General features: G+C 34.3%; 1 protein-coding gene across 3 annotated transcripts in view; it reads right to left on the bottom strand.

Annotated features, from left to right (window-relative positions):
* Positions 1-27,563, bottom strand: part of CSMD3 (CUB and Sushi multiple domains 3) — a 725,287-nt gene that overhangs the window by 75,436 nt on the left and 622,288 nt on the right. For all 3 annotated transcript variants that reach the window (XM_055800728.1, XM_055800729.1, XM_027777765.2), the window contains 8 exons: positions 26,725-26,902; positions 23,638-23,783; positions 20,712-20,792; positions 19,410-19,523; positions 13,268-13,456; positions 12,699-12,845; positions 9,874-10,062; positions 1,106-1,291 (listed from right to left, as the gene is read on the bottom strand). In XM_055800728.1, the coding sequence (XP_055656703.1) occupies positions 1,106-1,291; positions 9,874-10,062; positions 12,699-12,845; positions 13,268-13,456; positions 19,410-19,523; positions 20,712-20,792; positions 23,638-23,783; positions 26,725-26,902 (1,230 nt within the window). The remainder of the gene's footprint in view (positions 1-1,105; positions 1,292-9,873; positions 10,063-12,698; positions 12,846-13,267; positions 13,457-19,409; positions 19,524-20,711; positions 20,793-23,637; positions 23,784-26,724; positions 26,903-27,563) is intronic.

The following is a 27,563-nucleotide window of genomic DNA, read 5'->3' as shown; positions in this document are numbered from 1 at the left end:
CACTGTAGATTGATAGTAATGGAACTCCTGTGACACTTTACATCAAACATCAGAATCTTTACTAAAATGTTAGCTGAATTTCAATATAGGAATTATTTTTCTACCAATGTAAATTCTATGAGATCTTAAAGACTTATTTGGAGAGTCTGCACATTGGTGACAGGTAAAATAATGCCCATATCCAAGGTGGTTTTTCAGCAGCTACACATTTTTATCTGATGTCTTAATTTTATGTGTTCTTCCTCTAAAAAACTTATGTTCCACAACTCTAACAGAAAAAGGTTAACAAGGATTATAATATTTTCCATAATCAAAAGGCACAGAGGAAAATCTTTGATGGATACTACTTTCTCTGTCTCCATTTGGATTGGTTCTTTAGATAAAGAAAGAGGCATGAGGCAATACAATTTACAAGAACAAGAAAAAGAAACAAAAGGAAAAATGGAAAATCCTTGAAAATTATTCTAGGGTATGTTTTCCTTCCTTTCCAAAATTCATTGGGTGAGATAATCCAAATCTTAATGTGCATCAGACACTCTGACTTTTTTTATCAGTCTTACAATCACCTGGGTTTTCCTACCCCATTAATAACTGATGGTATCCAATTCTCTTTGGGACTGAACATGCACTTTCTCTTTAGTGATGTTCCCCCAGGTTTAGATCGTGTAGGATTACAGTGATGGGCTGAATATAAACAATATGAAGCAGGTTCAAACAAATATCCCAAAGTACTAAAGACTTTGCAGTTCTGGATAGTAAATAGGGTTTGTTAACAGTATATGAACTGTGCAGCTGTCACTGATGAGATGGCTTTTCCATAAACCTCTGCAGCCATTAATTTTGCTACAGCTGTAAATAAATTATCAGAGTGAATGTATTCTATGTGTAATATATTTCTTCTGCTCTCACAGAATGTTTCAACATATATCTCAGGTAGACACATTTCAAATAGGTGTTTTGCAATAATCTAATACCAGATATTATTCATAAATTAAAGTAAACCGAAGGTGAAAGTTTAAGTAATGTGAAGAGTTGTGCCTTGCATAAAACCCCAAAATGTACAGCCAGGTTCTTACTCACTGTGGGGTTTTTACATGTTACTTACCTACACAGCGAGGTGTTTTATTGTGATTGCTCCAGGTACCATCCGGCTGGCAGACTGCAGTAGTAAGTTCCTTGGCTGATAGTCTATATCCATCATTGCAAAAATAAGTAACGCGGGTGCCAACTAAATAATCTGTAGTTAATATCCCACCATTTAATGGAGCTTTAGGAATGCCACAAGATATTGCTGAGTAAAGAGAAAGACATAGTTACTTTGTATCTTCTTCACTATAAGCTTCCACTCATCTCAGAGGGTTTAAGCATTGAAACAACAATCTTAATTTGATAAAAATTACTTTTTAACGCAATAATGTTTGTTTCAGTGTACAAAAAAAAAAATCCCTTAAAATTTTAGGAAATTAAACCTCAGAAAGTTTTTGTCTTTCAGTAGAGGAAGTTAAAAATAGTGCAGCTATCCAAATGCAGAAGACAATCAAAGAGGGAGTAAAGAATATCTGGGGAAAATATGATCAGCGTGGTTGAATGAGTAAAACACCAGTCTAAGATATCAGGAATCTAGTTTGTACTTCAGGTTTCTTCCATCAGATACACTCTGTGACCTCTGGCAAAGCACTAAAATTAACTTTCAACAGTCTAGTTTTCCTCCTGCAAAGCAGAAATAAAATATCCTTTTAAAAATATTGAACCATAGAATCATTTAGATTGGAATTGACATTAAAGACCATTTAGTTCCAACCCACCAGCCAAGGGCAGGGACACCTTCGACTAGAACAGGCTGCACAAAGCCCCATCCATCCTGGTCTTCAACACTTCCAGGGATCAGGTACCCACAACTTCCCTGGGAAATCTGTTCCAGTCTCTCACCACTGTCATGGTGAAAAATTTCTTCCTTGTATCTAATCTAAATCTACCTTCCTTCAGTTTAAAGCCATTCCCCCTTGTCCTATCACTACAGGCCCTTGTAAAAAGTCCACCTCCAGATTTATTATAGGCCCCCTTGAGGTACTAAAAGGCCAATGTAAGGTCTCCCCAAAACCCTCTCTTCTCCAGGCTGAACAACCCCAACTCTTTCAGCCTGTCTTTGTAGGAGAGGTACTCCAGCCTTCTGATAATCTTCATGACCCTCCTCTGGACTCACTCCAACAGGTCCATGTCCTTCTTATGTTGCAGGTCCCAGAGCTGAATATAGTACTTCAGGTGGGATCTCACAAGAACAGAGTAGAGGGCCTCCTTCAGCCTGTTGGCCATACTTCTTTTGATGCAGCCCAGAACATGGTTGGCTTTCTGGGCTAAAAGCACACATTGCCAGCTCATGTTGAACTTGTCATCCACCAGCACCCACAAGTCCTTTTCCTCAGGGTTGCTCTCAGTTCATTCCCTACCCAGCCTGTATTGATACTGTGGGTTGCTGTGACACAGGTGCAGGACCTTGCACTTGGACTTGTTGAATTTCATGTTTGCATGGGTCCACTCTCAAGCCTGTCAAGGTCCCTCTGAATGGCATCCCTTCCCTCCAGTGTGTTGACCATACCACTCAGCTTGGTGTCACTGCAGACTTGCTGAGGGTGCACTCATTCCCACTGTCCATGTTGCCAACAAAGATGTTGAACAGTGCCAGTCCCAATACCAACCCCTGAGGAATGCCACTTGCTACTGGTCTCCACTTGGACATCAAGTCATTGACTACAACTCATTGAGTGCAACCATCCAGCCAACTCCTTATCCACTGAGTGGTTTATCCATCAAATCTATGTCTCTCCAGTTTAGAGGCAAGGATGTCATGTGTGTAAAATACTTTGCACAAGTCCTGGTAGATGATGCCCGTTGCTCCTCCCTCATCCACAAATACTAACACTGTTGTAGAAGGCCACCAAATCTGTCATGCGTAATTTGCTTTTAGGGACGCCATATTGGCTGTCACCAATCACCTCCTTATTTTCCATATGAGTTAGCATATTTTCCAGGAGGATCTGATCTATGATCTCGCCGGGCACAGAGGTGAGACTGACTGGCCTGTAGTTCCCCACACATTCCTTTTTTCCCCTTTTAAAAATGGCAGTTATGATTCCTCTTTGCCTGTCAGTAGAACTTCACCAGACTGTCACAACTTCTCAAATATGACGGAAAGTGGATTAGCAAACTCATCTACCAGTTCCCTCAGGACCCGTGGATATATCTCATCAGGTCCTGTGGACTTGTGCATCTTCAGGTTCCTTAAATGGTGTCAAACCTATCTTACCCTACAGTGGGTGGTCCTTCATTCTCCCAGTCTCTACCTTTGCCTTCTGTGACTTGGGCGGTGTGGCTGGAGTACTCGTCAGTGCAGACTGAGGCAAAAAAGTCATTGAGTACCTCAGGCTTCTCCATGTCCCTGGTAACCAAGTCTCCCGTTTCCTTCCAAAGAGGGCCCACATTTTCCCTAGTCTTCCTTTTATCACAAACATAAGTCTAGAAGCTTTTCTTGTTGCCTTGACATCTCTGGCCATATTTAATTCTACCAGGACTTTGGTATTCCTAACCTGATCCCTGGCTGCTTGGCTGCCCAGGCTTTCCACCCTTGCAGGCTTCCTTTTAGTGTTTGCGTTTATCCAGTAGCTCCTTGTTCATCCATTCAGGCTTTTTTTTGCCTAACTTCCTCTTTGTTGGAACACATCACTCCTGAGCTTGGAGGAGGTGATCCTGGAATATTAAGCAGCTTTCTCAGTCGCCTGTTCCCTGCAGGCCTTTATCCCATGGTGCTCTAACAAGCAGATCCCTGAAGAGGTCAAAGTCTGCTCTCTGAAGGCCAGGGTAGTGATCTTGCTGTGTACCCTTATCACTGCCCTAAGTATACTGAACTCCACCATTTTGTGGTCACTGCAGCCAAGGCTGCCCTTGAGCTTCACATTCCCCAGCAGCCTCTCCTTGTTGATGAGATCAAGGTCTAGCATGGCACCTCTCTTTGTTGGCGCCTCTAACACTTGGAGAAAGAAGTTGGAAATTGGCAAATGAAAGTGTAAGCCACTTTTTTTTTTTTTTTTTTAATTATTCAGCAGAAAGAAAAGATGTGGCTTTAAATAATGCTCTGTTTTGGGAATAAAATCAAAACTAAGCCTTTTCCACATTTTAACACCACACTTATAATGCAGGTCAGATTGGAAAAAAAAGAAAAAAAAAAGGCTTAGACACTTAACACTTACTTTACTTTGAAGTGGAATCTTAAGCCCTAAGAAACCATTTTCCTGCCTACACAAATATGAAAACTTAAGCCTCTCAGACTATGTATAAATACTTGATAAAACCCAGTAATCTATTTTTGCCCCTATTTTGAGCTTATCTGATATAAGACAGATCTACTTCATAAGCAATATAACAACAGTGTGGCACTGTAGCAAAGCTAATAATCACAGTTGAAGCACAAGGTAAAGCACTAATGGCATCACAGCTTGCAGAACAGAGGAGATAGGATCGATGTTAAAATATGCTTGAATTGCCATAAAAATACATGTAAATTTTTTAAAAAGGAACACACTACTGAAAAGATCACAGAAAGCTATTATTAATTTGTGCTTCACCTCAACTGGGCAACTATAAAAATATTTATCTTATGGTTATCACATTGTCTACTGGCAGCTAGAGAGAAACACATGTTTAGAAGAAAATAAGAAAACTGATTAGGAGACAGTGAAGGCCTCAAGAGAGTCATTGAATTCCATTTTCCAGAGAGTATGAGGACATTATCCCAGAGGTTACATGACAAGTTAATTAAACGAGAAGTTCTATCTTCCACTTCATACTAAACATCTGACAAAGCTGTATTATTTCACCTGATACCACTGAAGAAAGAAACAGTCTCCATGACACTAAAATGAAAACATATGACCAAGTTGGTGCTTATTACATCAATTTCCTCAGTAGCATGGGTTGCAGTAGCTAACATCAGCTAGACCTATTTGTGCAAAGGGGAGGATAACCAAAAGTTGGTATAACCAAGGCATAATCACATAACACTGTTTATCGACTAACTGGCCAAACTAACTTTTTCCTTCAAAAGCACATGTTAATGATAAAAAGAAGTTTTAGACAACAATGGGAGTTTCCAGAACTAAATCCACTGCCAGATACATCAGGGCCAGCATTCAGCGGGGTGTAAAAACTAATATCCACCTGCAGAAGACTTGTAACATGTTAACAACTGTCACACCAACAAATGCTACAGCAATATCTGTTCACATACTGCAAATTCTGTCTTTTAGCAATTAGCAAAATATATATCAAATATTTTATAGATACAAGCTGAAATGTTTTATATCTACCACTGAGATTTATTACTTCAGTATTAAAAAATATCCATTAGTGATTTGATACATTTTGAGTCATATTATCCATGTTAACAGAACAAATCTTATTGCACAAGAAAAATATATCCTTCTCTTAACCATATATTTTTAAGAAAAAAGTTTCATCCCAAGATACCAAATGCTTGATAACAGACATATATAAACAGCAGTGTGGTGGGTTGACCTTGGCTGGACACCAGGTGCCACCAAACTACTCTATCACTCCCCTCCTCAGCAGGACAGGGTGGGAGAAAATGAGGTGGAAAAACTCCAACTTGTGGGTCAAGATAAAGGCAGCTTAATGAAGCAATAGCAAAAGTCACACAAACAGAAGTGAAAGAAAACAAAATATGTTATTCTCTACTTTCCATCAGCAGGTGATGTTTGGCCACTTCCTGGGAAGCAGGGCTTCAGTATGTGTAGCGATGCTCCAGAAGACAAACACAAATAATGAATGCCTCCCCTTCCTCCTCCTTTCTCTTAGTTTTTCTATCTGAGCAGACATCATATGGTATGTAATATCCCCTTGGTCACCTTGGGTCAGCTGTCCTGGCTATGTCCCCTCCCAAGATCTTGCCCATGCCCAGCCTACTGGTGAAAGGGTGGGAGGCAAGTTGGAGAGAAAGCTTCAAAGCCATGCAAGCACTGCTCAGCAGTAGCCACACCACTGGTGTGTTACCACCAATACAATATCTAGCTACCAATACAAAGCACAGCACTATGAGGGCTGCTATGGGGCTCAGCCAGACCCAATACACAGAACTCCCAAGGAATAAATGACATTTTTAGTTTACAGTAGTTATGAGTTGAATTTTGCATATGTGGAAACTTGCACAGCAATTCAGCTTTTAGTTAAGGGACAAAATGTGAAAAGATCAAGACAAGTTATTGCCACATCTAATAACTTAACAGGAAAACATGACAAATATGGAACACCCAAAGCCCAGAAGACAGGTCTGTTGCAGAAATTTTGGTTATTATATATCAGCTTCAGCAGCACTGCAAATCAACATCACAATTATAAATGCAACTGAACATTACAATCCATTCTTTGTTCACAAACATCAGAACACAGCCTTTGGAAGGCCTTTATTAGTTCTCAAGGACCACCAGTAAATTCTAAAGACTTATCTGAAACTTCAGAAATTATTATTACACCAGGATGTATTCTTCTGGATATAGTGTTATGTTTTAAACTTCACTTACTTAACATCTCTACCTAGAAATCCTGTAGAAGCATTTGCCTGTAATTCATATATGATATTATAGAACATTAATATTGATGAGGCCTGTGTGAGAGATTTATTTCCAAGAGAAATATTCCATAATTAAAACCAATCAAGTAATTCTAGGATAAGTATTAAAATGTGAAAAATAACTGGGAGAAAACCAAATTCTTAAAGCACTTTGAATCTTCTGAGATATACGATCAGTTGTAAACATCCAACAATTTCTATGAATTCATGTTAATTCTTGTATTCAGATATCTCATTGTAAACCTATTCATTCATTCAAAATTTACCATAATCAGACTTCATAATTTAATTAACCATGGGAATCCTTTATTGACCTGTGATGAGAGGCTTAATATCATGAAAACTGAGAATGATACATGGATGACAACACTTTCACATTATGATTTCTTTAAAACATCCCCATATAAACAGAATTGTTAATATCTAAAATTTAGAACAGTAGAAGTTTGTAATTAATTTTTATTATTGTAACCATTATACTAATAGAATATTAGATTTTGAAGCTGTTTCCTTTTACTTCTTTTCATGTCAGAGGAAGGGTGTTTTTGCTGAAACTTTGAAACAAATTTCAGGTAATCGCTGAAGTCTGGCTTGAGGCATTTCTTTTTTATTCCTAACTACTACATTGAGTCTCTTCTACTGAGATATTTTTAGTTCTATAAATAATGTAAAAGAGCTTTTACCCAAGGTTAAAGCATGTATTTGGATTTTTCAGATTCTGTCAGTCCATTAGTGCAAGTGATTTGAAGAATGGCTGGTATTACCTATTTAGAGTTTGAGAGATCAAGATTTCTATTCATATAGGTATAAGAATGAGAATGTTTAAAAGTGCTCTAACATTAGGCATAAACTTGGAAAAAAAAAGCTGCAGTGGAAAAGGCTACTGTCATTCGTTAGTTACAAGAGAGGATTCAGAAGTGATACAGATACAAAATGAAAAATGCAAAGAAAAAGCATTAGTTTAAATACAGTCATGAAACATTCTGCTGGCATTAGAAAATGATTGCCAGGAAATGGACTTAATATTGCTAAAAAAAGACCCAAACCACTAGCTCTGCTGATTGTAGAGGTATCATTAAAGAATCCATAAATTTTAAGGCCTTAGATTTCTCATTTCCTGTAGGATGATGCCAGTATCTACTACTGTGATTTAACTGGTAATATTCATTTAGGAGACAGAAAACAAATAGATTAAAATAAGATGTAATATTTTTACAGAAAATGCAATTTTGTTTTCCTTAACTTACAGTGCTATTAAAACCCAGAAAAAAAGCCTAATGCTTTTTTTTTTTTTTTCTTTTTTTTTCTCTCTGTATTAAATGGTCATCTGTGGTAATCCTACCTTCAGATGTGTGAAAAAACTGATTAAAATGGCTATGCTAGTTATGGTATGAATGACAGAGAATGTGAAGTAAAAAGCAAGATTGTGATGTCATCTGATATCACCTGGCAAAATAGCTGGTAAATTCTGACTGACAATTTTAATAGCTGTTAAAACAATGCTCGCCCTCTATATAATGAAGTTTAAAAAACACTAGCTCATACTTAGGAGATAGAACTACTTTGTGGCGAAGCTGTACTGCCTAGTAGCAGGGGGAATGGCAAAGCCCTCATGTCTTGTAAATATTGTCTATGAAAGAACATGAGGGATATTTACTGATGGTGTTCGCAACCTTTTGATACAAGAGACTTTATCATAAATCTTCTGCATCATCTGGGTATAGGGGATAATTTTCACCTCAAAAAACAAGAGGAAGCTTAGATGTGTGACTGATGTATGGAAACAGCTTATCCCTCTGTGGTTCTGCAATAATAATGTGTCTTTAGGTTGAACCTGAGGAGTTTGCTATTTTAAGTTGCAGCTACATATCATGGCCACAAACCAATTTCCACACACAAGGACTTGCTGGAAGAATTTAACAAAGTTCATATCATGTATCAAAGCTAGCCCTCATTAAATGCATAATTATAAATAAATATTATTCAATTAATAAATACAATACATAATTTTCAATATGCTAACAGTTGGCACCAACAGTCTTTGTACTTGTTCAGACACCGTGACATTACTAGCCACTTAACTCCACTTGTTCCCAAAGTGTTGTCTGAGTATTGCATCTATTTCCATTACTGAGCTCAGTATGTTGAGAATAATCATCTGCTATTTGAATTTGATGTTATTTTTTACTTTTTTTTTTTCATTCCACATTGTTTGATACACTTAATTAACAGTCTCATCAAGTTCTACAAATAACTGTCATGAAAACATTTCTTAGATAACTGCTGAGGAAAAAAACCTAAGAATTATATGTAGCAAATGCACTGCCTGTATTTTCTTTTTGGAGAACTTTCAGGTTTTTGAATTACAGGTACACTTCTTATATATTGAGAGAAATTTATCAAAAAGCTTTGAAAATGAGATTGTTTCACCTTTGACAAAGGTTAGGTTGTTTTGCTTTAGAAACATATAGTTTACAGACTCTTTGTCAAAAAAAAAAAAAACAAAAAACCAAAAACCCTAATGGAAAATTAAAATGAAACATTCCTATAGCATTTATCTCCACCAGTCAACAGGAACAAAATGTACACATTTTGAATAAACACATTTGCAAATATTCATGAAAGACATTTGTTCCAATAGCTCACTGAATAGTGACATAGGTAAGTTATCAGAACAATAACATTCTTTTCAGGAAAAGAATTGAAATACAGTTGTGATGGGTATTAAATATTTATTTCATTCTCCTTATTAACTGGACTATGTTTTGCTTCTATAAGGCAGAAGAAACTAAATATACAGTTAACCTCAGAAATTCTCTTTTAAATTTCAATTTAAACCAGGAAAGATTAGAATGGCATCACAGGCAATGCTTTTTTGGTCCAGTTTCCTGTTTTTGGAAATGTAGCAAGTTTCAGGTCTTTCTATTTTTTATACAGTTCTTGGATCATCACAGATGTATTTTACTAAATATTCAGTTTTAAATTAACATTTTAATAAAAAAATAATATTTTAAATTTGTGTGTTTTTTTTTTCTCTCAAAGTGATGTAGATTCTTTTTAGTATTTGCCAGTCTTAGCAAGTTCTGTTGAAATACTGTTTCTTGAAAACACTTCTTTTTTTTTTAAGTTTATATGGTCAAAAAATGTATTTAAGTCAGAAAACTGATGGCTTACCTTAGAAAAGGAAAAAGAAAGTTTTTTAGGGTGTATTATTTTATAATGAAAGAATTTACCTTGACAAGCTGGGACTGGAACATCCCATGAGTAATAACCATATGGAGACTTCCTGCATACAGCAGTACTTTTTCCAATGAGCCGAAAACCTCGATCGCAAGCCCAGCGAACCATACTGTTGAGCTGTCCACCTGTCTGACTGACAATGAAACCATGTGGAGGAGACTCTGGAGTACTACAGTAGAGAGCTTTAAACATAAATATTGAATAAATAAAAGATGCATTTAGAATCCAGATGACAATTCCTGACAAATTCATATTGAATTCATTGGACATCTGATAACAAGCTGAGAAAATGTCACTAAAAGTTGTATTTTGCGTTGTGACCATGCATTTATGTATGAAGCAATTTCACTAAGTATAAAGGTGAAAGACTAAGGCTTTATAAGGGCTTCAGGCTTTAGTAGCCTCAAAGGAAATACAGTGATAGCTCACATATAATTTTTTTTTCACCTTTCATCTTTTTTAAACCAAGTAAGCTACGGAATTTTAGTTCATGATGAAATTCATTGAAATTTTATAAATTTCAATAGTGTGGGGTTTTTTTGTTTGTTTGTTTGGGTTTTTTTTTAGAAGAAAACATCAAGGGCATACTGCACGCAATTCTTTTCAAATAAGCTTTTTCTTCTCGTCTAAGTAAGCTATTTCTTTCAAGTTCTGTGATTCAGTGAGCTGCAGTGAACTAGAAAATCTAGAATAGATTTTAATCATATTTATGAGTGTCACCATAAATCCATGGCAAAAACACTGAATCTGCTTTTTTTTTAAATTATTTTTTTTTTTTATTCAAAACACAGGAAGTTCTACAGAAGTCTTCCCTAGATACTATGAAAAAAAACCAAACCAACCAGAAATCTTTATGAGAGAGAAAAGATCTTTAAGCAATAAAGTTGTTATCTGAAAGGATATATGTACTTTATGTCTCTGACATTAAAGACTGCTTACTTATTATATTGTCACCATGCTTATATTTCTTTAAACTCCCTTGTTCATTAAGTTCATGAGTACTAAGTCACTCAGTTTGGGTACCTTGTGAAAGCAGTGGACCGGAAGGGACTTACAACTTGGTAGCCAGTTTAAGATGAATGTTGTTTGTTTAAAAATTTAATTTGGTCTCTGATCATTTTGGTTCAAGGACAAGCCAAGACTGATTAGCCATGATGACCATTTCCCCATTTTGTAGGGAAGAAAATTAAGTTGGAAGTTTGTTTCCAAGTGCTTCCTTCATGCTTTGAAGAAATGTTGACAACTATTGATATCAGTTTTCTCAGGCAGATAGAGAAGTGTTGCTTCACTTGCCCTTTAAGCCATTCCATGTCCCATGATTTAATTCAGGTCAATGATTTTCTCAGGCAAAGGTTTCCTCTGATCAGGATGGAGTCAAGTGGCTGTTTGTTAACTCTTTAAAGAGTAAGCAAGCAGTAGAATGAGAAGTATTGCCATTTCCTTCAGAGCACATACTATGAAAATATTTTCTTCCTTACAGTAAATTGCTCCTGCCTTGTACTCTTGGAAGAAACAGAAATGCTCTACTTCTTTGGTGTATAATAAAATTTACTGATATGTTCTAAGTGATATAAATCACTAGTAGATATTTCCTGTCTACCTTTCAATAGTTCTCTCACTGCCAGTAGGGAAACAGTTTTAAGATTTTTTTTATTTTTTTTTTAACAGATCCAACAGGTACTACAGGCAATGAAAAGAGGTACCGTATAACATTTTGCATCTAGGCAACAGTGAATTTTATCTAGCTATACAACATTTCACCTCTGAGAAATCTGTCCGTTCCTAAAGGGAAAAATGACATTTTTACTGTTTACAGACTGCTGTGAGCCTAACTTTTTCTGCAAAAGTGAAGTAGACAGAAGTTGTGTGAGGAAAAAAGAAAAAAACCACAATAGAAATAGTTTTATATTTATTCTATATTGCTTTCTCTGCTTTGTAAGGTGAAACTGGTTTATGCCAATAACTTCTCTAGTATCTACAGATACGATCCCCAGTACTTTTCATTCTGTGGATTTCATGTCCTTGGTCATAATAAAAAATCAAATATAGATTTTGTGGAATTGCTGTAAATTGCAACACATCTACTTTAGCTTGATTAATGAATATTTTTATCCTGTAAAAATTGATATTATATAATAATTTGATACAAGAAATCATATAAAAATCAATCTTTTTCAACTATCATCTTAACACACTATTCACAAATATGTTCATTTGAATTAATAACAACACAATGTTGGCTTTTCTCACATACTAATTGATCTCTTCTAATAATGTTCGGAAAAATTGTAAGACCTGAAAGGACTGAACTCTTTGAGTCTCAACAGAAGCAGCAAACAGTATCATGCTTCTGTTGAACCTCAAAGAGTTCAGGACTTCAGGGTCTCACACTTTTGCACCTTATAGGTGCTCATTCCTGCCTTGTTGCCATCTCTTCCTCTGTCCCATCAAAAGTGTTAATAATGAATTGCCTAAAGATCAAATACGAAGAACGGAGGCACATGAGTGCAAATGGATGATGGGAGGGAGAAGGGGGAAGCTACTTATTTCACCTTTAGTACTGTCATATGCCATCTTACAGTGCTGTGAAACATTTGCTTAAATCTCCACAGAACATGTTTCATATATCCTACTTAGGGTATGTGTTTGTTTTATTTCTTCACCAGATCAGTATCATCAGGATCATATATAAAACAGATTGGATTTCCTGTCAGCCTGGGCAATTAATATTACAAAATATAGCTTACATTACTCATTTCACATAAATATGTTCCACATCGAAACTTTATACACATTAAAGAAAGCTGGATATACATACCTATATACCTTATCCTGAAACCTTTTTTATTGGTGCCATGATCTGCTGACCACCGGAGAAATACTTCATGGCCATTGCTGGTTATATTTAGAGAAGATGAATAATCCCCACTGAGAGAAATGAGCAATGGGCTATGACTATTTGGTCCTTGACACAAGGAAGAAATAAAGAAAAAATAAAAAAAGGAGTTACAAAGTTTTTTAAAAAACATACAATAAATTGTATGCATACAATTAATATACATAGAAAACATCCTATATACATACACATAGAAAGAAAATGATAAATTAATCTGAATTAAAAATGGAAGTTGACATTACGTGTTATACAATAGAATACATATTTGTTCAGAAACAAAATTATTTCTAAAAATAATTAGTAGTACAATTTTGAAACAGTAATCCAACAGTCCCTTTTAGCACAACAAATCCAAATAATTGCTTATTTAAGATTTTTTTTTTATACTTACAAATTATGGTATTCATAAAAAATAGTGATTACATAGATGCAATGTAAAAATACATATACAGAGAAAAAGTATCATCCAAAGTTGTGTATCCTATAGTTACCATCAAACACCTCAAGTATATCAAATTCCTTTTCTGTCTGGAAGAATTCAAAGAACATGCTGATATTATAACCCTTTTCCACAGTAATGGTCCATGCACACATCTGAAGATTTGGGTAGCTGTCAGGATATCCAGGGCTCAGTATTACTCCTGTTGAATCCAGACGCATTTCATTGGCTGGACAAAGCACTGTGAAAGAGAAAGATTGGTAAAAAAATCTAAAGCCCTCTCTTTCTGTTTCATGTGATTGGCAAGATTTTCCTGAGTTTAAAAGATCTGCATTACTAAATTCATTTCCATAAAAACAGAAAGACTGACAACATTTCAGAAACAAAGTTGGTTAGTAGAAAAAACCTAAAGTAATGTTTGTCTTGAAAATAAGCCTTGCAACCCTTAGAAGCTACCGATTCATAACATTTTTATTCTTTTATTCTACAGAAGACAAGATATTCTTGTAGGCTGTGCTTAAGTACTAAATTGTTGGATTGTTCAAAAAGTGAACCACAGACTCTGCCCCCTTCCCCCCCCCCCCCCCCCTCTGATTACTATTACTGACAGCAACAATTACAGGTTAAATCTCGCACTGAAAGCAAACTTGCAGACTCTGTGATTTTTGATTGTCAGATTCTAAGTAAAGAGTAACCAATCCCTCCCACTGTATAAAGCAGCACCTAAATTTTGAGATCCTCATTCAAGCTCCAAGAATGTTGATGTACCTACACACAATGTCAGCACTATTCAGACATGATGCCTTCAGTCTAGGAAATAAAAGACATACTTCAGACTGACACTTTGTTGCTCAATAGGACTCAGTAGGACTGATTAGACAAGATGACTCGTGCTATCCAGCTACCTAGTTTTAAGATTTATAGAAACTTCAGAAAAGACTAGGTTACTGTCTTTACATGCAATAAAAAAACACTTGAAAGTCTATTTTTCCTTCACCACACCTAACAGAGTCCTATTTCTTTCCATCTTTTACCAAAAGAGACAGTAAAGAAAAGTTCTTAAAATCAAAGCCTATGACTAGCAGTCAAGACGGTGTCATAAATCCCAAATGAGCTAGAGAATCTCAGGCTGACTCTGGGCAACATATATAATTGTTCTTCCTATTAAAACCAGGTACAATATAGGTACAATATTTCACAATATGACAAAAACACTCTGAGGAAATAAAGTTCAAGTTAGGAGGAAAAAAAGCCAGGTGATTTCTGCCCTGATTAGAAGTGAAAAAAACCCACCCAAATATCACCCTCATAGATAAATATCCATAGATAAATTAATAGATAAATATTCCTCCTCCCTCAGTTCTTTGGCAAACATAAAAGATGTATAACTCTGTCATATAACTTATGTGCATATTGAATATATATCTACAAACCACTTCTTTTTTCATAAATCTGTGTTAATAATTTGGTTATACATTCACATTTCTAGTGAACTCCCAAGTTTAGACAACTGGGTACTTTCCTTCTTCTAAGACAGAGTATTTCCTTGATGAGAGATAAAGTCAGCTGAAGAAGAAATTATAAAAATCTGAAGTTCTTAATTTCTCACGTCTTTTCCCAAAATTTAACTCCAGGAAATAAGAAAAGGAATATGCTTTACCCTTTTATCTAAAACATTGCTGGGAGAGGCTAGACCCCACAATGTGAGAGTGCTTCCTGCAGGTTTAAAAGGAGACACCTGCTCCATCCCCTGCTTACTTCTTCAGCAGGTATTGCCTACCATGCCTTCACCTTACTCTAAATAATTATTTTTTTCTTATTTCCCACATCATATTCTGAAGTTACTCAGCTTCCTCTTACAGCTGTGCTGGAAAATACATAGCAGCTCTGGCTATTTTTAATTGTCACAGCTTCAGGAGCGATAGAGGACGCTAGCAGGATAAATGCTGCTTTGTAAATCTTTTATCACCACTATTTGGGGCAGCTGCTGAAATTGAGCAACATGGTGTTAAATAATATGATGAAAAGGCTTGATTTTGAATTTATGTGGATTCAATAAGTCTACATAGAATAACAATCTCATTAAATAAAAATATCTGATATTACCATGTTATTGGAACTTTTTTAAAGATTTGTTTTTGCCTCATGATACATGAACAAGTGTCTACAGTTGAAACCCAAAGACTACTAAACAGGAGCCTTAAAATTTGTTTTTCATATTCACAACTAACACTTACATGAAAGTGAGTTAGTATTGACCCATTACCAGTTCCACAGGAAAATAACAGGACCTTAGATCTCTCGAGAACACTGAAAATAATATTGGCTTATTAAATATAAAAATCAGATTTTTATGGGGAAAAAGACATTGAACTGTAAAGAAAGATACAGAACACAGAAAATCAGAGAGAAAAGGAATAATTATCTTCACAAACAAAACTCATAAGAATCATAGAATGGTTTGGGTTGGAAGGGTCTTTTGAAGATAATCTTATCCAACCCACTGCCGTGGTCAGGGAGATCTTTCACTGGATTAGATTGCTCAAAGACCCTTCCAACCTGACCTTGAAAAAAAGAAAGGAATCTGTTCATATATTTTAAAACATTCATATCTCACTTTCAAAATTATCATCTAATTGCTCAATACTTAAAAGTTGTTTCTCATGTCTTCTTTTTGTCTTAATTAATCAAGAAGAGATTGCATATAACACCTCCACTCCACATGAGAAACCTCTGGCTAAAATCTGGCTGTCAAACTACAGTGCTAGGCCAGTTGTAATACAGTTTTTACCCCAAGCAAACAAAAGAAGCAATCCTCTCAGCTTTATACATACATACATATACATAAACACCAACAGAGAGGTGTGGCAGGAAGGCAGGAAGAGCACCATAGTCATCTGGCTGCACTAGTTTGTTTACAGCTAGTTTTGCTGTCTGCATAGGAAGCTGCTTTGCAAACTATCCTCAATTTCAGGATCTTCAGATAAACACCCCTACAGAATTTTACAGAGCGCTTAAAGACCTCCTTCTGTCCAATGTATTCCCTTGGGAGTCGAGTAGCTAAGTTTTCTTACGAATCTGAGTTAATGCAGCTGAGATGTAGCTGAGAGTCACCCTTCAAAAATTTTCTCAGGGTCCCCTAATTATTGTGCAAAATACAGTTTGAATCTTCTTACTCTGAAGCTTTTATTTTATCATGTATACATATACATATCGTGTATGTATAGAAGCTAATTCCAAGGAAAATTAAGGGCAAAGCTACATGCTGTGTATGAGAAATACTGTATTTTAACAAAAGATGATGATAGGCATTGGCATAAGCTTGTGGAATTTAGTGATTATTTTCTGATCTAAACAAGGAAATCTTCAGGAATTTTAAGAAATGCTCATCCAACTGATACACATCAGAGAAAGAAAATAGAAAAAAAGGCAATGTAGTTTTACATAGTACTAAATGTGGTGTAAACAAACCTGTAACAATTACAATCACCAAATAAAATTCCAGAAATATTTTGCTTCAGTATTTTCTCCTAGGGATACCTCATTATTGATTACTATATCGTTACTGCAACACATTAGGTTCACTAAAATATTATCATTTAAATTCTGTTAAGCAGTACTCTTCACATTCAATAAACAAATTAATGTTAAATGTGAGTATAAATCTATTTCAGGTTAAAAATTTAAGAACAATTCAACCAAAATTCCTTAGCACTGGCTAAAGTGTCTAACATGTGCACAAGGTTAAGGCCAGAGAAGTTAACATTATGAGGTCTAACAGTAAACATATGCTTTGCTGGTAACAAGAATGAGTAAAGTAATACAGATATGAACCGACAGAAGAGCTGGGTTTATTCCTTGAGAGTGTCTCATATAATGTGTTATAGCCTGCACAATTAAAGTATGGTAGCTTATACATAAACAAATGTAGTATACTAAAATCATGGAAAACATAAATTTTATGCATAAAATTTGCTGCCTCTAAACTTCACAAAGCTCTCTGTTGGTCTGGTTTTTAATAGTGAAATTTAGTTTACACATTGCTATCTTCAAACTTATACATTATATGAATAAACCAAGAGAAAAATTATGTTACTGCTTATTCTAGGTGGCCAGTTGGAATGGTCATTTTAAACGTTTTAACTAATTCCTTTGATTATTTTATTTTGTTTTGTTTTTTAATTTCTGAGCCTAATTCTGAAGATTATGTTAACTTTCTTTAGATTTAGACTGAAATAATAAGAACACTGCTTTAATATTTAGTATTTAATCCAATATTTAGCATTTATATGTGACAGAAAAAAAGATTAACTATAGTAACTGAAGTCATCATTCCTGAGTTTTTGTCTTGGGACTTGCAATGAATACAAATAGGCTTTCAGCAACACGTGCTGAGAGAATGCATCAGGATCAGCACATAGGTCTCTGTTTGTCCCATCTATTATTACACCATTTTAACATTTAAAACAGTGCCTGGAGGTTGCTATGGTTTTCACACATTAAATGCTATAAGCCTGCTAAGTTAGGATTTTAATTTAAATTAAGGTGTTGGAAGCTATTCCTAGACACAATTGTACCTAAATAAAAAAAATGCATGGATTTTCAGAAATTATGTCTTGAAGTTCTTATAAAACTCACAATTGAAGATCACTTTGCATTTTTAAGAAGCAGACTTACTGCTACAAAAGATTTTGACTTTTGCAGGGGTTTGTGCATAAATCCAGGGAAAAACAGTTTATTCAGCTGTAGTAGTTGACTACTCCAGTTTTCAGAAACTTGTGAAAAGGGTGTATTTATCAGACAGTATTTTTTTAACTTTTAGCTGAAAACTGAATTGAACATTCTAGTCATAATTAAGTTCTAAAAATTACTATACTGATGTTTAAAGGCATAAGAACTAAATTGTGCACCAGTGAAACTTCAGAAATTACTAAGAAACGGTCAAATATTAAAGCTTTACTTGTAAAAGTAGCATATTTATTCACAATAAATTTACTATTTCTGAATAAATCTTTCATCGTGAGTGTTTTATAGATATGCTATTTAATTAAAATTGCCAGGGGGAGGGGAAACCCAACATCTGATTGCTAGAAAACCCAGATGGCAGTATTTTTCATTTAATACACATGTAAATTGAAAGTATTTATTATGACTGATTTGGGAAGGTATATTAATCTTGAAGTAGATGTTAGAATATTAAGCTCAGGAGTAGATGGATCACAAAGGAGTATCACAACTAGCAGGATCTGAAGTGGCCTCTGTTTACATAAATTACACTTTGATGAGGCTGTGAGTTTTGGGATTTTTTTTCCCTCAAAATGGGGATATATTTTTTTTTTTTTAAATTCCCTTTATCATGCATGTTTGAAACTGTATGTACTTATTTATCTTTTGGAAATAAATGGAAGAATTAATAAGAAAACATAAACGTATCCATTACTGAAAGTTTAAAGAGATTGCATTTTTTTTAAATAAAACATGTGCAAGTTTTATATCCGTTAGCTCCCTAATCAGTTTGGTATGAAAGAAAACTCTTGCATTTTCTTAAAAAATGATGGGAAAATTCTATTTTAGCATAATACATCAAATGTCATCTTAATAAAGAATGGTTTAAACTATGATGTTAGTAGTTGGCAGGACTGTAATCTTGTTTCAACCTTAACAATGAGGTAGTGTTATATATCTCTATTCACAGTGTTCAATAAAAGGAGGAAAACATGAACACAAAGAGGCACAAATAAAGATACAGAAAACCTATTATTTAGAATACAATGAATAAAAATAGAAGCACTTAAAGTTACACTGGAAAGTGATGTTGTGATTATATTCACCCAAATCCATCCTATGTTAGTGTAGCATTTTTTGAAACTTCCATACACATTTCCATACTATTATGTTCTAGATAAAATGAAATAAACTCATTATTTATTAGAGTCTTTTAAAGAACTGAGAAATTATTTTCACAAAGTAGATCAGAGTGCTCTAAACTCATCAAATTCATTAAAACATTATTAATTATTTTGCATTAGTATTTGACATATATTCGCCCTATCAAACAATGATAAGACTGGGAATAGCATCAAAAAGTCTGAAATATTTTCAGTGTGCTGTCTTATGTAAAGAGATAGAGGAGGGTATTTAAGGAATCACCATTCAGCTGGTCTGGCAGAAGGAAAAGAAAAGGCGAAAAAAACCTTGACAAGTAGGTGGTGCTCCATCCATCTGAAGTCTTTCACCTAGCCGGCATGTCAGAATCTCATTACCAACCAATGTAAAGCCTGGCTGACACTGGTATCTTATTATGTCTCCTGTTTGGAAAAACAAAACAAGACAAAACACAAACAAACAAAAGAAACATTAAACAGCAATTAACTGGGACTTTTAGCTTTGAAAACATTATTGATTAATGAAGTTTCTTGCTGCCGTACATAATGGGCTAAATGACCTCTGGCATAAACAACTTTGATTAGTCTAAGAAAAGTGGTAAATGAGCATTATGTCAAGCACTGTGCTGCATCTATCACTGTTTTCCACTACATTATTTGTTGGACAGTTTGCTAATTTGTCTGGGTTTGACTGATGCTGTGTGAAACACGTGTCCACAAAGCTTTAAGCAGTATAATTTACTGGATAACCATTATGAACTAAACAAAGAGATAAGACCAAGTCAGTAATGCATACAGTCCTGAGGGGAGAGGGCGGAAATAGTAACTGGATATAGTTAATGATAGCTAAATTTGGCATAGTGAAAATATATTGACATTTTTTAATTATGAAACTGAAAATTAATATAGCTTTATGTACCAATAAAAGTAAAAATTTGTGTATTTCCTGGAGTCCAGATTTTTCCTTGGTCCAGATTACAGTGCAGAAAAGAAAAAAAAAATATTTTTTTCTCTGTGTTGCCAATATATAACTGTCAAATATTGGATTATACTAAAAATGAATTTATTTTTCTTTGACATAACGTGAGCAAAACTAGTTGGTCAGATGTCTGATTTCTCACATAAGTCATAATTTTTGAACAACAGGTGGCTAAGTAATATTATTAGCATGTTTTAGAAGGTTAGAATGTCACTCCCTTTTCAGATCCTCCTAATTTTTACAAATTTGATTCTATGCTTCAAGTCACCGAACCTTAATTCTGGTACAGAATATAGCATTGTCTACATGTTTTCGTGTGGGTTTTGCTCATTTGTTTCAGTATAGAACAATGTTTTATATTAAACATTATGAAATATATATTTTTAAATTAAGTTAATTAGAAAGAAATTACTGTCTTATTTATATGTGATCTCTGAAACAGATGGGATTCAGGAGGTATAGGGAAGTGAAATGACTTCTCAAAAACTTTATTTTCAAATATAAATCTAACGTATTACAGGCATGATTTGCAACCTGAAAACCAAGAAATTTCTGTGCATAGCAGTTTGTGTTTTTTTTCTAAAAAAACGTTGTTTCCCTCCCCCACCCCCCCACCCCCCACCCAATATTACCTATTTCAAATTCATCATCCTCAGTTAGAATTTCAGCATTTGGTATATTTATTGGAGGCTGGCAGACCCGGAGCTGATAGGCTATAAACAGGAAGAAAGCACAGTTGACATTCCCATACTTGGACAGTTAACATAGCAATAACAAACATAATTGATATAAAAAGTACATTAACAGGGCAAAAATAAACATCTCTTCATTTACTTTGAAACTTTCAAGAGAATCAAAAGAAAGGAAGCATATGATTTTCAGAATTAATGAAAAATTGGAAGTTGTGTCTGGGTTCCTAATTATTTAATTCCAGTGGCAAAACTCTTTTCTTAAATAATCTAAGAAGCTTAGAAGTGGTTGCCAATTTTCTCACTTAATCTCATCTGAAAAGCAAATATGTTTTGCACTGTGCAATCATTGGTTTTTTTGTTTTGTTTTGTTTTTTTACATTTTTACTACTGAACTCTTCCCCTTTTGAAACTTTGTAATAAAGACAAGTTTTAGAATCCAAAAGATTCTACCCAGAGGCAGCATAACTGATGGAGAGAAGCATTGTGAATGTGAAATTTCCCAGTAAAAGAATAGTTGTGGAGCACATCTCACCCGCAGACAGGGTCAGAGAGTAATTCTGCTTTCAAAATCCTCATTTGAAGTCCCACATGAAATAATTTTCTGAGTTTTAACACATGTATGGAACAGCCAGGCAAAATAAACAGGTGAAATAAATGACAAAAAACAGAAGTAGGAAGAGTATGCAGAAACGATATAGTTTTGGTTTTTAACAGAGAAGCTATGAGCATCGGTCTGTGTTTGGACACAGATGAAATCACCTTCAATTTGAATATGATTAGGACAGAAATCCAGCCAAAGAAATCACACTGAAGTATTTATACTGACAGTGTATTATTTCACATTTTAAGGTGTGCACTCAGGTTGATCAGTGAGTCAAGTATGCCTTGTTTTCGCTGACACATTTTTATATAGCATTGCTTTATAGAACCTCTCATCAGTAAAGAGACATCATCTACTTATGACAGATGATGATTCAGCTTCAGTTATACACAACTTTGTTACAACCTGTGCTTGGATCCTTTAGTAATAGAATAGTCAAACTTTTGTCAATCACAAAATTTATATTGTAACCAGGTAAGGTCTTTTGTTGCTACCGAGTGACCCATATCTGACATCTTCCTATTCCACTCCTTTTTGTCAATTGTGTAATGAAAAGCCACTTAAATCTGTGTCAGAAAGCTAACATCCTGCCTTAGGATAAAGTAATTTAAAATAAAACACACCAACCAAACATGGAGCAGCTGTGCTTTTTGCATTTTAAAAAAATATAATAAAAATCATCATGATAATTAAAAAATTGATTCAATAAACAACTCATATAATTTATCTCAAATGTCTCTCATTTAGGGGTATCATTCATTGTAATGCTCAAATTATGTATTTAAAACAAATCTGACTCCTCTCACTGCCTTGCCTTTATTGCTATAAATTTTATGTAGCTTATATGAATGATCATAGATTCAAGGACTGAGAGATTTATTTATCTTGACAACATCAACCCAAAAGGTGTTTTAAGTTTCTTCATGAATAATTCTTTGTGCTGTTCAGTTTGCATCTTTATTACACATTAGGGCCCACACTTGTGGAATGACAATTTCCACTATAATGAAAGAAACAAGCGCAAGGAGATAAAGTTCATTAGAAACACTTTATTAATAATAAGCGATAGGATGAGAGGAAATGGCCACAAATTGCTCTAGGGAAGGTTTACGTTGGATATTAGGAAAAAAAATTCTTCACTGAAAGGGTTATCAAGCATTGGAACAGGCTGTCCAGGGAAGTGGTTGAGTCACCATACCTGGAGTTTTTTAAAAGACAGGTAGATGTTTCGCTTAGGGATATAGTTTGGTGGTGGACTCAGCAGTGTTAGGTTTATGGTTGGACTCAATGATCTTAAAGGTCTTTTCCAACCTAGAGTGATTCTATGGGTCTATGATTCTATGAGCATTTTTACATGTTTGGTAATATACCGATGTATTCATATGTAACATTACATAACAATTTATATATTGTTGAATACAAAGGGCCAGTTTGTCATTTGCAAGCTGTTACATGCAATTTAGATGCCCAGATATAGAATGAAAATTTTGACCTCTCTCTACCTAATCCTACCTGAGTCTATACTCCATAATCAATGCAAGTGCTACTGCTGCTGGTTTTTTTCATTGAGATTTAAGGTATTTTTTGGTTTGCATTGTTTTGTTTAAAGTTCCATTAATTCCCACAATTCTATCTCTATTCATCTTGCTCTTCACTAAGCCAAAAATAAAGCCATCTAGTTTCAAAATCTGATCAGGAACCCAAAAAAACAGACTGTAGTCTGTCTGTGTTTCCTGGAATAGTCAAACCAACAGGCATTCACATAGCACCTAAAACCACCCTTGCTTCTGAACCTGTTTCCTTGTAATGATAGTAATGTAAATGAGATGTGACCACTGAAGGTCTGAATAACTACAAAAAAAAGAGGTAGAATTTGCTGCATTAATACTTTTCATTCAGTCAGTATTTAATTCAAGGGCAGTTTAGTCTTAACTACACAGTATAGTTCACTTATTGAAATCTCTCAAACACAGGAACTTCCTCAAAATATCCAAATATCTAAGAGAAATCTTATGTCCTTCACGAACATTTAGATTACAAAGCAATTTTAGAAGCATTGTAAGCAGTGAGAAAATGAACACCTTGAACTGCAGGGTCTTGATGCTCCTTGCTTACATGCCTTCACAGTGCATTGCCCTAATAGTTGTCAGTCATATTAAAAATAGCATCTTATCTTAGAAAAAGTAACAGAAATATTTTTTTAATGCATTTTCTTCCAGCAGTAATGACTACAGACATTGAGATAGTGCAATTTGCCATACTTACCATGATAACTAAGTACAAAAAAGCCACTGGTAGTAAAGTCACTGTGAAACTTGATCAGAATCTGATTGGAAGTGCTATAGACTGATTCTAACGCAGTGTTGCCACTAAATTGTCCAATTTGAGGAGAAGTTTGGTCTGGTCCATCCCTAAGAAAAGCAATACAAAAAGATGGTTTTTTCCAAGCAAATAATTTATGTGAATTTTAATATAACGGAGTAAAATTTCTCTAGGTTACTCTAAAAGCCATGAATCATCTAAAATAAGATAAAACAGATATAAAGGGCTGAAAGCCTTTTGAAATTTTGTATGTCCATTGGATTATAGCAGGTAGTAGTTTAAAGGACCATCAAAACTTATTAGAAAGGAAGATCCTCCATACAACCACCTTTTGGAAGTAATGTCATATTTTTAAATAAAAAAATGCAGCAAGCTCAAACTGATTGAATTTGTGATTGTACTTCATCTTCCTGCCACAAGCTCTGCTCACTTTATGTAGTTTATGTATCTATGCTTCCAAATGTGGCTATCAGAAAATAAACAAACCTAAGACTGCTCATGTCACCCAGTCTATTGAATTTAGTAATTTCTAGGGAAATTAGAGATTAATAGTACTTAATATTTCAAAGACAATGAATGAATATGAGCTTCACAAAAATTAAAACCAAAATGCTTATACTCTACTGTATACAAGCTTCCACTTGAAATCTGCATGTGGGCATTTATATATGCAGATTTCATTTATAACAATTATTTGAAAGATGCTACTTTTAGAAATTTTCTGTGGTCTGAATTTTTAAACCTAGTATCCCCTCCCCCCAAATAAAACATTACAATATTATTATTTATAGTTTATAGTAGATATGGACACTTAACAATTCATTTAAAGTTTGTTTTTATGAGTTTAAACTTTTTTGGATCAATTTCTTGCTGAGAGAGATGTGCCATGCAATTTACATAAATGGTTGTGTATCTTTGGCTCAGGTAGACATTCAAATAAATGTTGGTAATTTTAAACAAAACTAAGTATTACATGCACTTGAATAATTCTTTAACTCCTTCTTTGCATACTTTGATTGATATTATTTTGTACTATTTATTACCATTTAGACAATATGTGAACTGCTGGTAAGATCATTTCTACATTATAGAAGAATGAATTAGTCATTTCAATAGAAAAATTAAATCAAAGTTAGTACTAAACAACATTGGAACTGTACAGAGGACAGAATAATGATACAAGGACATCACATTTTCATACTTCATTCCTTCCAGATCAGAATTAATGAACATGATATAATAAAAGTTTAAATTTTCTAATGGTTATTGGCATAAGATTTTAAAAATAAAAATAATTTCAAATTAAAATTATGGATATTTTTTGCGTTGAAAAATTTACAATAATTAATTTGTCCAAATTCTCACATATTGTGCCTTCCCTTTCTGCTTTATTAGAGAAGTAGTATGATTTGAAGAAATATTTGAATTGGGAATAAAATTTATTTTTTCCATTAAAAATGGCTATAAAATTTCTGATCAATTCTGTAAATAAATAATAACCCAGAAGTGGCATAAGCTATATAATTATGTAGCCATCACATATATTATGGAGCTTATATGCATGATATATACACGAATAGCATAATATATATTTTAATTTCAGAACATTCTCCTAAATGTGTTGTTAATCTAAATATGATATAAAACATCTAAAAAAGAAAAATCAGCAAAGAACATATAAGGAAATAAAACTGAGGTTTTACCTTTGACATGGTATATACAAATAATTTTACTATAAGAACTAAGTTTGTTACACAGCCAGGAGTAAAAATGAAAGCACATCAAATCACTTGATAGAAAGGAAGAGTTGAATGGAAGAAGCATTAGAAAAGGACAGTAGTGTTCTTGTTTGTGTGGGATGCAACAGAGAAAAGATGTCTGTATGCATAAAAAAAGTATAATTTAATTCAGGAAAGATTCTGAAGGTCATGTAAAATTTGATACACAAAACAAGTGAAGAGTTTGATGGATCCAAAATTATCTGGGTTTTATCAGGGCAACAGACTGGGTACACATTCTGATCAAATTTTGGTTAGACTTCAAGGCAACACAATTAAGTATGTGGGATACAGGACAAGACAGTTTGTAGTACACAAGATGAAAAGAAAAGAAAACAACAGGAAACACAGAAATGATCGCAAAAGTGTATAGAGAATGTTTAATGTTTAGGACAGTAAGAATGACATCGGGAGTTAAATTAATTTATATGAATTTAGATTTCTGCAGAAACATGTAATTATTATTCCAAATTGCCTCTCATTATTTTGCACTACTCAGACTAGAGGACTGCTATCTCAACCTGTGGATTTTCAATCTGCAGGTTCAATATCTGTGGTTTATTGCTTTAGGCAAGCTTCCAAAGGTTTTAGCCACTGTTGAAATGTCTAGGTGACTCACTGGTAACAGTTTCAAGATTACATTGGAGCTGTTACACTTCATTATAGCTTCCCGCCTTTAAGTTCTTTGCAACTAAAAAAAAATGGGGGCTTTGTTATCTGAAAAGACTCATGATAGACATGGGCTCAGGTATATAAAGAATATAATTTGTTATACAGCTATTTTTAGCTCAGCTCCTGTTGTTATAGCCAAATACGGCATCTCTCTAGGTACTCTTAGCAGTTTAAGAGAAGCCAACTTGGAAGATAAGAAAGTGTTGCTGTAGTTTCTTGTATTAACATTCTAAAACATTGTAATACACACAACTGCAACTGCTTATTATCTTTTTCTTAAGTATTACTTCTCTTGGCTGTTGATAAACTGTCATAGCATACTTCTACATGCTTTTCTTCATCAACAGAGGCACACTATTATTGTTTTTGAATTCTTAAGACAAGGGCTATGAAACTTCATGTCCAGTGCTATCTAGAGAAAATGGTACATCAGAAAACATGATGGATTAGTGCAAATCACTCATTTGCATTACACAGAACACCAGTTTAAAAGGAAAAATCACAGACTACACTTTTTAATTCATACTGTGTTGCATAGTGTCACATGGAGGTGAAATAAATACCAAAAGTATTTTCTTACCAAACAGTTATGAAATCATATATTGGCTCTGTTTGGAGAACTGTGAAATTGATGTAGATTCCATTCCCAGGTGGTACTCTTACAAGCCAGAAGCAGTCTTGAAAGTTTGGATACTCATCAGGGTATCCTGGAGAGTATATCGTGCCATTCATCGCAGTTATATTTCCTCCACAGAGAGCTATAAAAATGATATTATTTTTACAAAACATTAGACGCTTGTTGCATTCTACTTAGACCACGTAAAAGCCATATTTTTAAACACATTTGGTACACTATAATCACATTATGTAAAACCATTGTTATGTACAGAAAACAGAATTTATGGAGAATTTTGCAGAGTCATGAGTCTATTTTGACATTACTGGACATTTTTTTTTTTTTTTTTTAAGAATTAATTCTGATGTCATAAATATTATCACAACTGGATCAAAAGTAATATTGAGATGTTGGGTTAAATTATTCCCTGCACAATTGAAAACCGCTTTGTTACAGCTTTGTGTAAACGCTACCTACAAATTAGCAGGGAAACACATTCATTCCTTTCATTTGTTGTCACAAGCAAGTAGCAATGAAAATCATCAGGTCAGAGAAGAGATATCTTAATTTAATGGGTGCTAAACATTAGAATCAAATTAGATGGGAATTTGAAAATGAAAATGTTGTGTGCAACAGTATGAATAGCAATTTTATATTTCCTGAGATGAATTCTGATAGACAAAGTAAGAGTTCTTTCTGCAATTCTTGTTGAAGTGCACTAATTTTGGACACCATACAGTATAAGACTGACCATACAGATTTTGGATTTTCATAACTATGCATTTCAGGAAAACTATTAGTCA

This window comes from Falco peregrinus, chromosome 3 (genome assembly GCF_023634155.1).
Source record: "Falco peregrinus isolate bFalPer1 chromosome 3, bFalPer1.pri, whole genome shotgun sequence".
Taxonomy (NCBI): domain Eukaryota; kingdom Metazoa; phylum Chordata; class Aves; order Falconiformes; family Falconidae; genus Falco; species Falco peregrinus.
Note: the sequence above shows the minus strand (reverse complement) of the source record. Positions and strands in the feature narration are given on the sequence as shown.